This window comes from Pipistrellus kuhlii, unplaced genomic scaffold (genome assembly GCF_014108245.1).
Source record: "Pipistrellus kuhlii isolate mPipKuh1 unplaced genomic scaffold, mPipKuh1.p scaffold_m20_p_23, whole genome shotgun sequence".
Lineage (NCBI taxonomy): Eukaryota > Metazoa > Chordata > Mammalia > Chiroptera > Vespertilionidae > Pipistrellus > Pipistrellus kuhlii.
Window position 1 is genome coordinate 10,553,481 of NW_023425522.1, and position 13,506 is coordinate 10,566,986.

The 13,506-nt window shown below is 48.6% G+C and overlaps 2 protein-coding genes across 5 annotated transcripts; one reads left to right on the forward strand and one right to left on the reverse strand.

The window, feature by feature from the left end:
* Positions 1-71: 71 nt before the first annotated feature.
* Positions 72-8,397, forward strand: RPAIN (RPA interacting protein). 4 transcript variants are annotated; one of them, XM_036452037.2, is made up of 7 exons: positions 91-515; positions 1,919-2,089; positions 3,850-3,910; positions 5,793-5,904; positions 6,014-6,077; positions 7,095-7,235; positions 8,251-8,397. In XM_036452037.2, the coding sequence occupies exons 1-7, from the start codon at positions 435-437 to the stop codon at positions 8,278-8,280; spliced, it is 660 nt and encodes a 219-aa protein (XP_036307930.1). In that variant the 5' UTR covers positions 91-434; the 3' UTR covers positions 8,281-8,397. The 4 variants fall into 4 exon arrangements, with proteins under 4 accessions (XP_045442593.1, XP_045442594.1, XP_036307935.1 ...); XM_036452042.2 differs by lacking the exons at positions 6,014-6,077; positions 8,251-8,397 and having other exon boundaries at positions 86-515; positions 7,095-7,203; XM_045586637.1 differs by lacking the exons at positions 5,793-5,904; positions 6,014-6,077; positions 7,095-7,235; positions 8,251-8,397 and adding an exon at positions 4,011-5,695 and having other exon boundaries at positions 72-515.
* Positions 8,398-8,462: 65 nt separating this feature from the next.
* On the reverse strand, positions 8,463-13,106 carry LOC118726820 (complement C1q binding protein). The gene is made up of 6 exons (XM_036452031.2): positions 12,778-13,106; positions 11,703-11,853; positions 10,489-10,579; positions 9,192-9,287; positions 8,987-9,109; positions 8,463-8,850 (listed from the first exon to the last, which is right to left on the reverse strand). Exons 1-6 carry the CDS (start codon positions 13,007-13,009, stop codon positions 8,701-8,703), a joined length of 843 nt encoding a protein of 280 aa, XP_036307924.1. The 5' UTR covers positions 13,010-13,106; the 3' UTR covers positions 8,463-8,700.
* Between the last annotated feature and the right edge of the window lie 400 nt (positions 13,107-13,506).

A 13,506-nucleotide genomic window follows, 5' to 3' on the forward strand; every position in this document is an offset into this window, starting at 1 on the left:
AAAGCGAGGCCAGCCAATCAGGCAGCGGCAACGCTAGTGGAAAAGCCAATCGTCACTCAAGCCACAGGGGGCGGGACTTGAAAGTCGACTGGCCAGTGATTAAAGTTTTGGAGCCGCGGAAAAGTCTAGAACCTGAGAGAGAGAGAGACTCTGCTCCTATGAATCTCACTGCTCATTGGACAGTTCCAGCTGGGTAAACCTAGATATTCTAAGATTTCCCTCGAGACTGAACTCCCTCAATCCGGAATGGTTAACCTCACGGATGTCACTACCCCAATTTACTCATCTTGGGTTTACTTGTGCAAAGATGACTCCTAGGTGGGACGGCCAGTAGAACACTTCCCAGTACGGTCAGCAGCCAGAAACTACAACTCCCAGGGTTCTGCGCGCCCGCAGGGGCGGGGCTTTCTGGAGGCTACTCCCAAGGAGGGGAGATGGCCGAGCAGTCTGGGTCTCCGCACCGCTCCATGTACAAATTGGTGGGCTCGCCTCCTTGGAAAGAGACGTTCAGGCAGGTGAGTGTGGAATTTGGGGAGCTCTGGCTGGGCCGTCGTCATTCCCCTAATCCCCCCCGCTCCGGGAACCGCTCTCCTCAGTGCCTTCGCCGGCTGAGGCAAGGGTCAGGAGTGCCTGGCGGGTGGAGGTGGACCTAGGACTCAAAGACTTCCCACCTGTAGATCTGGGTCTTGTCCATCGGCCGGCTGCCTCTCGGAATTCCTGGACCCCCGAGTGCGGGATTAGCCCGGGCCGGACCAGCCTCAGGCCCCTTAGTTTTGGATTTGGGTTTGTTTTTAAATTCGAAGTGTGATCATTGCCACCCTTCTGCACTCTGCAATAACAGCACCTGCTCTTGTTGGGTAGTGGGCACCGAGAAGGCACTTTGTTTACTGTATACGTACTTCATGCAAGAGAGAAATTATTTCTATTCAAGATAAAGCGTCTGTTCAGGAGAGCCTCATTTACTGTCTTAGCGGAGTTGTACCTCATCTTAGTTCTGACCTAGTTTGAACTCAGCATGCTTCCTGTAATATTGCCTATGGCTGCAGGAATCCCATAAGAAGTAGATATAGCCCGGGAATATGATCTGATGCTAGAAATGACCTTTGACATCAGGGTTTCTCAACTTGGCCATTGGCATTTTGAGGAAGACAATTCTTTGTTGTGGGGTGGTGGTTCTGTGCATTGTGGAATGTGCCTGGCCTTTACCCACTGGATGCCAGTAGCCCCGAAAATAAGAGTTATGACAACAATGTATCCAAGCATTGCCAGATGTCCCTTGGGGGGACAAAATTGCCCCAAATTTAGAAACACTGTTGTACAGTTTGGTGACTACTGTAGCCATCTCTAGAGCAGCAAGAATTTGGAAGCAGTCGAAATATCCTGTTTAATAGGACAGTGGATGTTGAGGTGTTATCATCCAACCATTAAAGAAGCTGGCATTGAGGGTAAAATGTGAAATACGGTGACCTGGAAATATATGAACAAAATATTGTAATTTCACCTATCTACGTGTAGATAAGGATTAGAGGGGAATGTGCAAAATTAACAGTAGTTTGGATTACAGTTGATAATTTGTGTCTATAAGTTTTCTTTAATGTTTTAATAACTAAATCTAGGAGGTGTTTTTTTTTTAAATATATTTTTATTGATTTTGTACAGAAAGGAAGGGAGAGAGATAGAGAGTTAGAAACATCGATGAGAGAGAGTCATCCATCAGCTGCCTCCTGCACACCTCCTACCAGGGATATGCCCGCAACCAAGGTACATGCCCTTGGCTGGAATCGAACCCGGGACCTTTCAGTCCCCAAGCCGACGCTCTAGCCATTGAGCCAAACCGGTTTCGGCTGTTTGTTTGTTTTTTATGGAATTGCCTTCACCCTTCCCCTATACCTCTTCCCCTCTCCCATCTTCTTCCAAGGGATGCCTGGAGAGAATGAGAAACAGCCGGGACAGGCTCCTGAACAAATACCGACAGGCTAGAGGCAAACCGCCAGGGAGAGCTCGGAGCACCCTTCTGGCACAAGAGCTGATGGAAGAAGAATGGAATGCTTGGCACTCAGTGGAAAGCGGCCCAGCGGCCGTGGCTCAGGTCAGGCTGGGCTGTGCTTTCAGGGAGGGTGCTCCAGCACCAAGAACACCTCCTGTCTTCTCTCTGCCTATTTCCCCGAGTCCTCTAAACGTGTAGACTCTCAAACCTACATTTGGGATAACCCAGTTTCTTCTACCTTTAACGTTAGACTGTTTTAGTACTAGACTGTTGACCTGTTGCATCATTGCATTATTTCAATTATAAAACTAAAAAGAACGTAACTTTACTCCTTGGCTACACCTCTCGAAGTTTTGATGCAGCACTTACGGGGCTAGGAATCTTTCTTTTTTTTTAAAAAAAATTATATTTTATTGATTTTTCACAGAGAGGAAGAGAGAAGGATAGAGTTAGAAACATTGATGAGAGAATCATCGATCAGCTGCCTCCTGCACCCCCCCCACTGGGGATGTGCCCGCAACCAAGGTACATGCCCTTGACCAGAATCGAACCTGGGACCTTTCAGTCCACAAGCTGACACTCTATCCACTGAGCCAAACCGGTTTTGGCAGGAATCTTTCTTTTTTAAGAAGGTCTCCAAGAGCTTTCTGATTCTCATCTCAGTCACAGTTGGGAGCTGAGTGTGGATAGGAAACCTTTTACCAGGTGTCCGGAGAGCACTGGATTGGAAGTCAGCAGCTCTGGAATTCTCATCCTGGTGTTGATGTTGCTTTTTCACTCCACTCTGCCTCTCTGGCCTTTAGTTTTTAAATTTATGAAATGAAGACAATATGTAAATATTGTGAGTGCTATATAAGAAAGCATGTGGGACTCTTGATCCCTAGCCCTCCCACCCACTGCTGCCAGCTTCAATCTCCTGCTGCCCAGTTGTGATCATGTTTGTTTCCCGGCTGAACCTTGCCAGAGGCTCACCTGATTGGAAGGAGCACGTGGGCCCCAGGGATGGTCCAAGGCCCCCCAAGAAGTGGTCCTGCTCCCTTAGCTCAGTGCAACCGGACATACTTGTTCTCCAGACACACACCTGCTGCTTCAATGTCTGCTGGACAGCCCCAGCCCTGCTCCTGTCTGCAGCCTGCCCATTGCCCCAGGCCAGCCCTCAGTGCCACCTTCCAGGCAGCCGCACTCCCCTTGGGTGTCCATGTGGGCACACTGTTTTCTGTTTTGTTCTCTGTCCGCCTGTGTGCTCATCCTCACCTTCTCTCTGTCCGTTTTGTATTCCCCTCAGCATCCAGTGTCGTGTCCTACCCTTAATAATTGTTCAATAAATAGTAATTGGATTGAATTGGGGGAAAAAAGAAAAAAAAAAGAAAGCATGTGGGAAACTGTTTTGAAAACATCAAGGCTCTCTAGAATAATGATGCATTCTTCAGTATTGCTTATGTGTCCTATTGTATGCCAAATGTTTGTGTCATATAATCACAATTAGTACTCACAATAATCTTCATGAGCTTCTCAACTAGGTTTTATTCCCATTTTACAGAAGCCCAAACTGAGGTTTACAGGGGTTAGGAACATTCTGGCAGTTACATAGCTTGGCAGAACCACATACTTAGCTGCTGCCCTATATGATTTGCCCCCAGTTAACTGCCATTATTTTGTCACTGGGTAGTTTAGTCATTTCTTGATGCTTTCTCAGCATGACCACATCACCCCACTGTCAGCACAGTCTACAGAAGGACAGGACTGACTGATTTCCTCAGGTAAATCTGGGTTCTTCAAGCCAACCTCCAAGTATGAATCATTGTGGGGCTTGTCAGCTGATTATAGCTTCATACCTCTGATGGTCCCACTTTCTCTTGCAGTTGGAGGAGCCGATGGACTTGGCTGAGCTGGAGGAAATCCAACAGGAGCTGGTTGACCAAGGTGACCTCTGAGAGTGGTCTTTCCTGCCTGTACCTAGCCACTCTAATGCTGACCTTTATTCTAAACAGAATTAGTTCTTAACTTCTACTTCTGCCTGCAGTCAAGCATCCAGCAGTCTCTGCTTTTACTCTGAAGTCTTGACTGGCTGTCTTCCTAGTAATAAGAGTCTTAAGTATGCTAGGTCTTGTGCTCAGACTTCTCATTCCATAAGAAGTCTTTATAGCTTACAACTATCCTACAAGGTAATAGGAGACAGAAGAGAGAGTGCCATCTCACACAGGTTGAACAGCTAGTGGTGGAGTTGGGAAGCAATATAAATTTTGTGAGTCCAGTTTCCATGCTTATTCTACTATCCTACAGTACCTCTCTCTTACTACAATAGATGAATAGTAATCCTATACCCTGTAGGATACAGTGCAGCGTCATCTCTCTTGCACAAATTAAGTGCCTTCTCTCTGATCCACTCTTTACTGACTACCCAGAGTCTTGTGAGCATCTTCTCCCTGAGGCACTCATAGCACCGTACAGTGCACCATTTAGCACCTTACATCATTCATTCATTCATCCCTTTCTTGAGTAGGCTCAGTGTTTATCATCTGTAAAATAGGCCTGCCCTATAAGTTTGCGTGTGTGGAAACTTATGTTTAATAATACATGTAGAAGATATAGAGAAGTGTATGGCATGTTGAAAGCTCTCAACAAATGAGGATGTAAGACCATGGACTCTTGAGCTTGGCTGCTGAGGTTCATTTCTGAGCTTTACCACTTTCACTGGTACAGCACTGGGCAAAGCACTTAATCGCCCCATGCCTCAGTTTCCTCATCTTTAAAGTAAAGATAAAAACAGTAAACAAGTTAATGAAAAGTTCTTACATTAGCATTTGACAAATTGTAAGTGCTGTGCAAGTGTTAGTTGTTATGATTAGTATTGATTCCAGTTAGACTGTGGACTTTTTAATTTTTTTATTGATTCACCCTCACCTTCACCTGCAAAACATATCTTAGTGTGAAACCTAAGATTCACTAAATATTTTTTGGGGAGTATGTTTAACTAAATAATCTGAAGTGATTAGGATTCACTGTGTTCTGCCCATACTCAGTCAGATGGAACACGCTAGAACAGAGATTGACAAACTTCCTGTGGAGGTCCAGAGAGTAAATATTTTACGCTTTGTGGTCCATGCTTTCTCTGTTGCAACTCCTCAGTTCTGCTGTTGTAGTGTGGAAATAGTCAGACAATACATAAACACATGAGCCTGGCTATATTCCAGTTAACTTTAACTGGAAGTTGGGCTGGATATGGCCCATGGCTGTGGTTTACTGACCCCTGAGCTAAAGTCTAGACTGTGAGCTCATCAAGAGCAGGACCAGTCTTTTTCACCTTTGCATCCCATGCCGGCCACATCCCAGGTATTGGTGCATATTTGCTGAACGAATGAACACAAAAGATTCTGAACACAGACTCTGAGCACAGGGACATTGGGGGACAGATCACTTTAGACTCATCCAGGGGATGGGGGGGGGGGGGGCGCAGCATCAGAAAGAAGTGCCCTGTACGTGTCAGGTTTCTCCAGCTGCCCCTGGGACCCCAACTGACAGCGTACATCCATCTACTCTCTGGCCTCCGGTGATGTGTGTGAAAGTCCTCTCCTTGTCTCTTAGCCTCTCCACTTCACCTCTTTTGCTCACAAAGTGAGGTCAGACAGGAGGGGAGAAATCCAACAAGAGGAAGCCTGGCGGGAGAGTGATATCTAATGGTTGGTAGCATGATTTTACCTGAATTTCTCCCAGGTGGGTGAAGCCTTTGAGGGTGAGGTTAGCACTAAAGACAGGACAGCGGGGTGCAGCATGGTGAAGCATCCACCTGTCCCCTGCCTTGCAGAACAGTCCATCATCAGTGAATACGAGAACAGCTTGCAGTTTGATGAGCAGTGTCTCAGCATCATCCTGGCCGAGTGGGAAGCAAACTCCCCCATCTGCCCTGTGTGTACAAAGTAAGTTTTCCAAACCTTTCAGCATTATTGATTCCCACCTCCACTCCAAAATGAGTGGAATTCCCCCTCCGCTGGCCATGAAGCTCTGGGATCCTAATTCTGCCTCTAGGTACAACCTGAGAATAACCAGCGGTGTGGTCATGTGTCAGTGTGGCCTGTACATCCCGGCTCATGTAAGTGTTACACACCCAGACTTTGTGTCACCTTTGTCCACATGTATCTGTTTACCTGAAGACCTTTCAGCAGTGTGCTGGAGCTGACTGCACATCTTCTCCCAGCTCGTGTTCAGTTCACATTGATAGCTTGAAATGAGCCATGGTGAGACTATACACAGCATGGGAATTGGCAAGCACTACATACCAGGGTGGCCCCTGCCCCCACCTCAGAGCCATTTGTTAAATCCATAAAAATTGTCCACATATGAAGATACACCTACACTCAGGATTTAAGCTTCAGTGATCTTAAAATACAGAAGGAGCCCCCTTATCTGACATGACAGGGACTGAAAGTTTGTCATTTGATTAGAGCAGTACATTATCAAAATGAGACATTTAGAGTAAGTTTCAAATATGTAAATTTATTTGCCAGTCTTTGAGTGGGGCTCTGCTGATTGGAGAGCTGTTTTTTTTACAAACCACTCTTACAATGCATTGCCTAGAGCGTCTAGTTTGTTTCTGAAAAGTGCATTGAGAAGCTGAGTGTACAACTTTAGGATTTTCCTCCCTATATTTTATTTAACAGCTTTATTCAACAACTCGTCTTTTTGAGTTTCCTAAACATCCCACTTATTACAAAAAAGAAAACTTTGTTTTCTTTCTCTTATCTTATTTAACATAGGATGTAATTACTAAGTTACAGTAGCACATTCACTTAGCACAGACAGATCTGGGGCCACGCAGGGCTGGCTCTCGGTGGGAATACATTTGGCTGGTGGAGGCAGGAGCATAAGGAAGGCTCCGGGAGTCCTGGTGCTGTGGGTGGCCGGTGCTTTACAGCAGGAGAGGAGAGGCAGGCAGGTGGAGATGGGCTTAGAGACCTTTTTAATACAATCATGAGCCCAAGAGCACTTTTAAAGGTTCAAGGATGGAATCCAGGCATCACAGATACAGGTTATCTTGAGGAATCAGGTTTTTCTACCTGTGGATGATGAGGGATCTAAGATTAGGTTGCAGTCTAACCTTTTTTTTAAGTCTCCAGAATTGACAGAGCAGAAACTTCGTGCCTGTATAGACGACAGCGTGAATGAGCACAGCGCCCACTGTCCTCACACACCTCAATTTTCAGTCACTGAAGGGACAGGAAGTCAGTCCAGTCTTCTCATGAGCTGTCTGGTAAGCCTCCCAGGGGACCCCTCGTAGGGGCAGCTCAGTGTTTGGTCTTATCCCTGCTCTGGAGGAAATAATAGCTTGGGAACAGGTACATGTTTCAAAGCAGTTTATTCTCTGAGGATATACTTGAATAGGAAAGTGAAGGTGACGATCCTGTTCAATGAAAAGTCCATTCCCTGAGAGGGGCAGGACAGAGGCAGCACAGGGTCATGGGAGGTCTTGGACTGGAATTAGGAAGCCTGGCGGCACTGCCTGCTCTTGTTTGATAGGCAGCAGTGGCCTAAAATGAAGCTGATTATTTCATATTTGTAAGACCAAGTAGGCCAGCCCGGTGCCAGTTTTACATAGGATACGGAACAGGAAGCACAGTAGGACAGCATCAGGCTTGCCTCCTTAGCAAGACTCTTCAGAGGACCTGGGGCTACTGTCTGACCCCCTACGTGACAAATCAGGTGTGAGGGAACAGGACCACAGGTGGATGTAGAGCCACCCTGGCTTAGAAGCCCCCAATCTCACAGTAACCTAAGGCTATAGCTTCAAGGTCCCAAGCAGAAATCAGGAAGCAGTTTTATATTCAAGCGCTTCCTGATTGTTCGGGGAGACAAAGGCTGTGCTGGAAAGGCCTGAGCTGACTGTAGTGAGTGCAGTTTTGTACCTACCTATGGTACCGCCGGTTTCAATCCTGTGTTAAGCTGAAGGAATCCCACCTCCTTGCTGAGCTCTAATAGCTGCCAACTCTCATCGAAGTCTGAATAACCTTTTTGGTCACGGGGTCCGAGGTGAGGATAGCAGGTCAGTCCATCGCCAGGATTTGTAGTTTGCAGGTACTATTGCTGCTGAGGGTTTGAAAGGCAGTTATTATGAGACCACAGGACTTATACCCAGCAAGGCCTCTCACAGAACTATACCAACAACTATTTAATAACTCAGCATCCTCCGTCGTAAGTAGTTTTAATGGCAGCATAAATGTGATTACTGATGAGATAAAACTTAAGCTCCTTTCTCCGTTCACATCCAGGCCTGCGATGCTCGGGCTGTGATCATCTAAGGCCAGCCTGCACTCCCATCCTTCTGTGGGGCTGGAACCAACTCAGACCGTCCGAGGGGCCTTGTAAATACAAACCTTTCATTGTAACTTATTTTATATTAAAACCTTTCAAACATCTAGGCTCTTGGTGTTTGGTTATGCAGTTTGAAGGGGAAGGAATACAAATAGCAAAGACCAATCACTTTAGAGATAAATCAGTTTTTTATTGTCCATCATTATGTTATACAAAACTCTAGAAGTAAAAGGTTTGTAAAGAAACAAATGAATAGTAAACAAGAGGGCAACAAATAATTTAAATCTGAATCATTTTCCATGATAGTAGGGCGAAAACCATTTTAAAATACATGTTTGGCTTCAGAGGAGGTTTTGTTCGCTGGCACAGCCGGCCATAAAATCCGGGTATTCAGTGTCCTGTCTGTTCTACTGGCTCTTGACAAAACCTTTGAGGTCTTCCAGAAAAGTAATGTACTCCTGGTGCTCCAGGGCTGTGCTGAGCTCCACCAGCTCGTCCGCAAAAGTGTTGTCCACCCCCCGGTCCGCAAGGAAATCCATGAGGTGGTCATACAAGGCCTACGAGGAGAAACACGTCAAAAAGGCGGAATGACTTCACCCGTGACACTTGATTAAAATGCTTTTTTGTCTCCTTGGACCAGGACCTCCCTCATAAGGCCCAAGAGCACCCCGCCTCATCGAGCACTCAACTCACCCAGTCCAGGGAGTCCGTGTTGAGTGTGTAGTTTGTGTCCTTCCACTCAGACTCTCCGGTGGTCTGAAAGCTCACTTCCCGGATGGAGAAGATGTCACTCTCGCCCTCTTCTTCCTGTCCAACCTGAGGGGGCAGAAGCAGTTGGGGAACGGAAGGGCTTTCCAAGACAAGCCAGACTCACGCACAGAAAGGGGACCCTTCGTACCTCATCTTCCGGGTAGTGACAGTCCAGCACCAGCGCCTTCTTGCCTCCGCTCTTTATAACCTCAACCACGAAGTTGGGAGTGGACGTCAGTTCAGGCTGGGGAGACAAGGATAAGCGCGTGCCCTTGTGGGTTGCCTGGACCAAAGGTCTCAGATAATTCAGGGGGGCTAGAGGCCACCGCTGTCAGGATATTACCCAGCCATTTTCTACCATTTTCCAAGTCGGCTACATACAGTGTTGCTAACAAGGGCCGAGAATCTTTAGCAGAGCATGAAAGCCACGTCCCAGCTCCTTTAGGAAACTGGGTTGAAGTCTTCCTGTTGGTCCTTTCTAAAGTTAAAGACTGTTTCCGAGGGCAGATCATCTTATACTCAGTAGTGTTTCACTGCTGTGAGCACCTACTTGTTTAAATAACATACTAGGCTTAGAATGAGGAAATTTGAATTCCAGCTCCAGCTATGTGCCAATTAACTTAGATCTAGACTATTCCTTAATCTTCCTAGACCGTTTTCCATCCCTAAACTACAAAGGTGGCACAAAGCCCTAAGATCTCTTTCCAGCTGACTCTGTTTTAGGATTCTCCTTCGGCCTAGGGCCAAGGCCAGTGCATTTGGCTGACTGGCCACCCGAATGTCTGAATAATCACAGCAACTCTCCTTTGACGGTGAGCCATCCAATGTCAGAGATGCCAGTGTGCTGTCACCAGGGAGCTGGTTAGGCCTTGAGACAGTACTGTTATCTGCTTAGTCAGAAGGCCGGGGACTCTGCCCTCATACCAAATGGTTTCGAGCCCAGACACACTGCTTTTTAGAAGGTTTGAAGCCTGGGCACCATCCAGGTCCAACCAAGAGGGCCAGCAACCTCAGGAAAGACCTGTTAAATCTGCGCGGTCCCCGGCGTTACCCCCCTGGTTCAGTGGCTGGTGTTTGTCACCAGCCTGAGACACGTTAGAACATTCCTCACACACAAACACTCCACAAGCGATAATCTCCAACATCAGAGATCTTCCCTTCAGGGAGGGGTAGACAGTTCCAATTCCTTTCCACCAGGAGAACAAAGACCAAGCTGAGCCTAAGCCCGCAGAGGGTGATTTACCCAGCACCTGGGAAACGGGCCACACTCCTGGTGCTAACGCTGGCCCAAAATGGCCGCTCTACAAGTCAAAACCCAAGGACGGTTGTCCTCTGCCTTCTCTCTCCCCTTCTAGCATCACAGGAATTAAACACAAAACAGTGCTCCTCCAAGCCCTGGAGAGCTGTCGGAAATGAGGGAAAGGCCGGAACAGTGCTAAGCTTACCTCCTGCTCTTCAACCTTCTGCCCCTGGGACTCCTCCTCCCCGTCAAACGTCGGTGGGATGCTGTTGTTGATGTTGAAAGTGACTGTGATCCTAGGAAGTTAAAAGAACACACAAGACAGGGTACGTTTTAACTGAGTGTGAAGTAAGCACTGAGGCCTGCTACACTTTAAGATGCTTGTTGAAACAATGTCTCTCTCCCAGCCAGCTTTACATTGTAATTATTACAACCTCCCAAAAAAAGCCTGCTGCCCATATCCCACCCCGAGGTGGACTCAGCAGGTGTAAAATGAGTCTACTACGTGCCAGCTGCTGAAAGTCCAACTAACAGGCCCCAGTCTATCTCAGCCGAGCCAGCATCCCAAGGCTCACTGCCAGCATCCGTCCACTGGTCATCTCATGGCCACAGCCAGTGGTCACTGCTCACCGTGGGCTTTCCAGGGTGCCCTCCGGGGGCAGGGAGCAGATAAGCAGCTGGTGGGATGGATTAGATGCTCCTTTAAAAGCTTTTTTTCCATCAGAAAACCTGCCCGCCCCTCAAAGGTAAGAAGGAGCACTGGAGAGTAGGATCAGCTAAGGATTGAGAGCAGCCCTGTCCCCCCAGAAGGCTGCAATACAGGCTTCAGAATGCTTGTGGGGAGCTATAATCACAAAGCAGGCCAGGAGCACCACCCAATGACAACTTTAAGGCTCAAAAGAACCCTCACTGGACAACTGACCAAAGTTTGAGTTGAAATTAAAAGTGATTGAGATCTGGCACTAGCACTGCGGGCTGTGCTACTCCAGCAAGCCCGATCGGCACAGGGCACTCTACAACTGTGCCCTCTGGAGCGGTGCTGACTGGCTGCTTTGCCAGGAAGCCACTTTCCCATAGCAACAATGGTTTCCGGTTCAGCCACAAAGCCTGTCCAATCTGCAACAGTGCTGACCAAGTGGAGCTCCTGGGCACGGAAATGCAACAATGGCTCCCAAATGGCTATAACTCACTCCAGGAAAATGGTTTAGGTGAGTTACAGAATTACCTTCCCCCTCCCCGCCGCCCAACCAGCCCACCCACCCACAGGAAACCTGTGTGCCGTGAATGAACTCCGTGGAACTTGGGAAGTTACCCAGATGAACCCAACAGACTCGGCAGGTATCAAAGACCTGCCTTGACAGGACAGGTTCTGAGGGCCATGGCTTTAGGCCCTGGAGCCCACAGGCTCCCAGGACTTACTTCTCTCCAGCAACATTCCGGGACAATTTGGCTTCTGTCCCATTCACTTCCAGATCCCAACCTCCAGACATCTTAGGGAGGGACTTATGCTTCTGTATCTTCTTCTCCTCCTTAATTTCATCGCTCAGAAATTCAACAAAAGCTTTGTCCCCTACAATGAAAATCCATGTTACAGAAAGAGGAGTCCACCGTCGGTGTGACTCAGTGGTTGAGTGTTGACCTATAAACCAGGAGGTCACGGTTCAATTCCAGGTCAGGGCACATGCAGGGTTTCGGAAAGGATCCCCACTGAGGAGCTTACAGGAGGCAGCCGATCAATGATATTCTCTCTCCCTTCTGCTCTGAAATCAATAAAAACTTATTTAAAAATTAAGAAAAAGAACCACCCATCAGTCCAAAGTCACCCAGGTTACTCTAGCCAGAAATCTGGACTTAAGACTTTTATAATCCTCCTCTGGGGCTTAGTCCAACTCAGATCCACTAAGCCTAAATGTCCTTATCGGTATAAATGCAATAATACTATCAGTGGGAAGCCGAGCTTGACTCTGGAAAAGTGATTTGCAACAATGGATACATCACTTTTACACGAAGCAAACGAGTTCTCATTTACCTTCTTCCTCTTCCTACTTTCTTTTTTAATCCTCACCGGAGGACATGCTTCCATTGATTTCAGAAAGAAACATCAATGAATAGACTCCCTTACACACCCGGCCAAGGAATCCAACCGCAACCTGGGTATGTGCCCTGACCGGGAATCGAACATCGCTTTGTAGACCCTGCAACCCACGCAGCCACATGGGCCAGGCTAACCCCGCCACTTTCTACCACGACCTTGGGCCTTCCCGAAATTCCGTTTTTGAGAAACTAAAGAAAAAGCCAGATTAACTGCATGGCCCAACCCCAAATGAAACGCGTGAAGGATGGGGAAAGGGAAACGGGACCAGATCACACGTGCGTGTCCTCCTCTGGTTGCCCACAGCTGGGAGCACGCCCGGACCTCGCCGGGAGGCTCGGCGTGATCCGCCCGTGGCCCGCATCTACCCGCCCGGCCCCGCAGGCCCGGGGCAGAGCTCACCTTCGGTGTGCAGCCCGCCGCAGCCGCAGCCGCAGCCGCAGGGCCCGCGAGGCTGCAGGAGGCTGGGCCGCCGCTCGGACCCCGCGCGCACGCCGAGGAGCCCGAAGGGTCGGATGCAGGGCCGCGGCGCGAGCTGCAGCAGCGGCCGCAGCGGGGCGGACGGCGCGGCGGCGCGGAGACCCGCGGCGGCGGAACCCAGCGCTCGGGGCACGCAGCGCAGCAAAGGAAGCATCGTGGAGGCGACCGCGGCAGCTGCAGAGGAAGACACGTGAGGATGAGGACGACCTGAGCCCAGGAACCCACGAGCTCACCGCCGGAAGTCCCGCCCCGCCCCGCCCAGGAAAGCGCTTCCGCACCGGAGCGTAGCAGGTCAAACCACAGTGGGCAGGAGCGTGCCCTCTGCTGGGATCCTCCGGCGGCGCAGCTTCCCCGCGTCAAGTCCGTTAACTGAATTTTTTTACTGGCCTGAGTGTGGTGTACAAGGCTTTCTGTTTAATTTGCCAGCATCACTTCTCTCCAGTGGCTACTTATACTCCAAATGTCCATCTACTGTCTCAAAGCACACCAGGGTGTCATTCAGTGGGTCACGGGTTCGATTCCTGGTCAAAGGTACAGGAATCGAAGGTACAGGTACCTGGTCAAAGGTACAGGTACCTGGGTTGCAGGTTAACATCCCCAGCCCCAGTTGGGGAGCATGCAGGAGGCAGCCAATCAATGATTCTCTCTCTT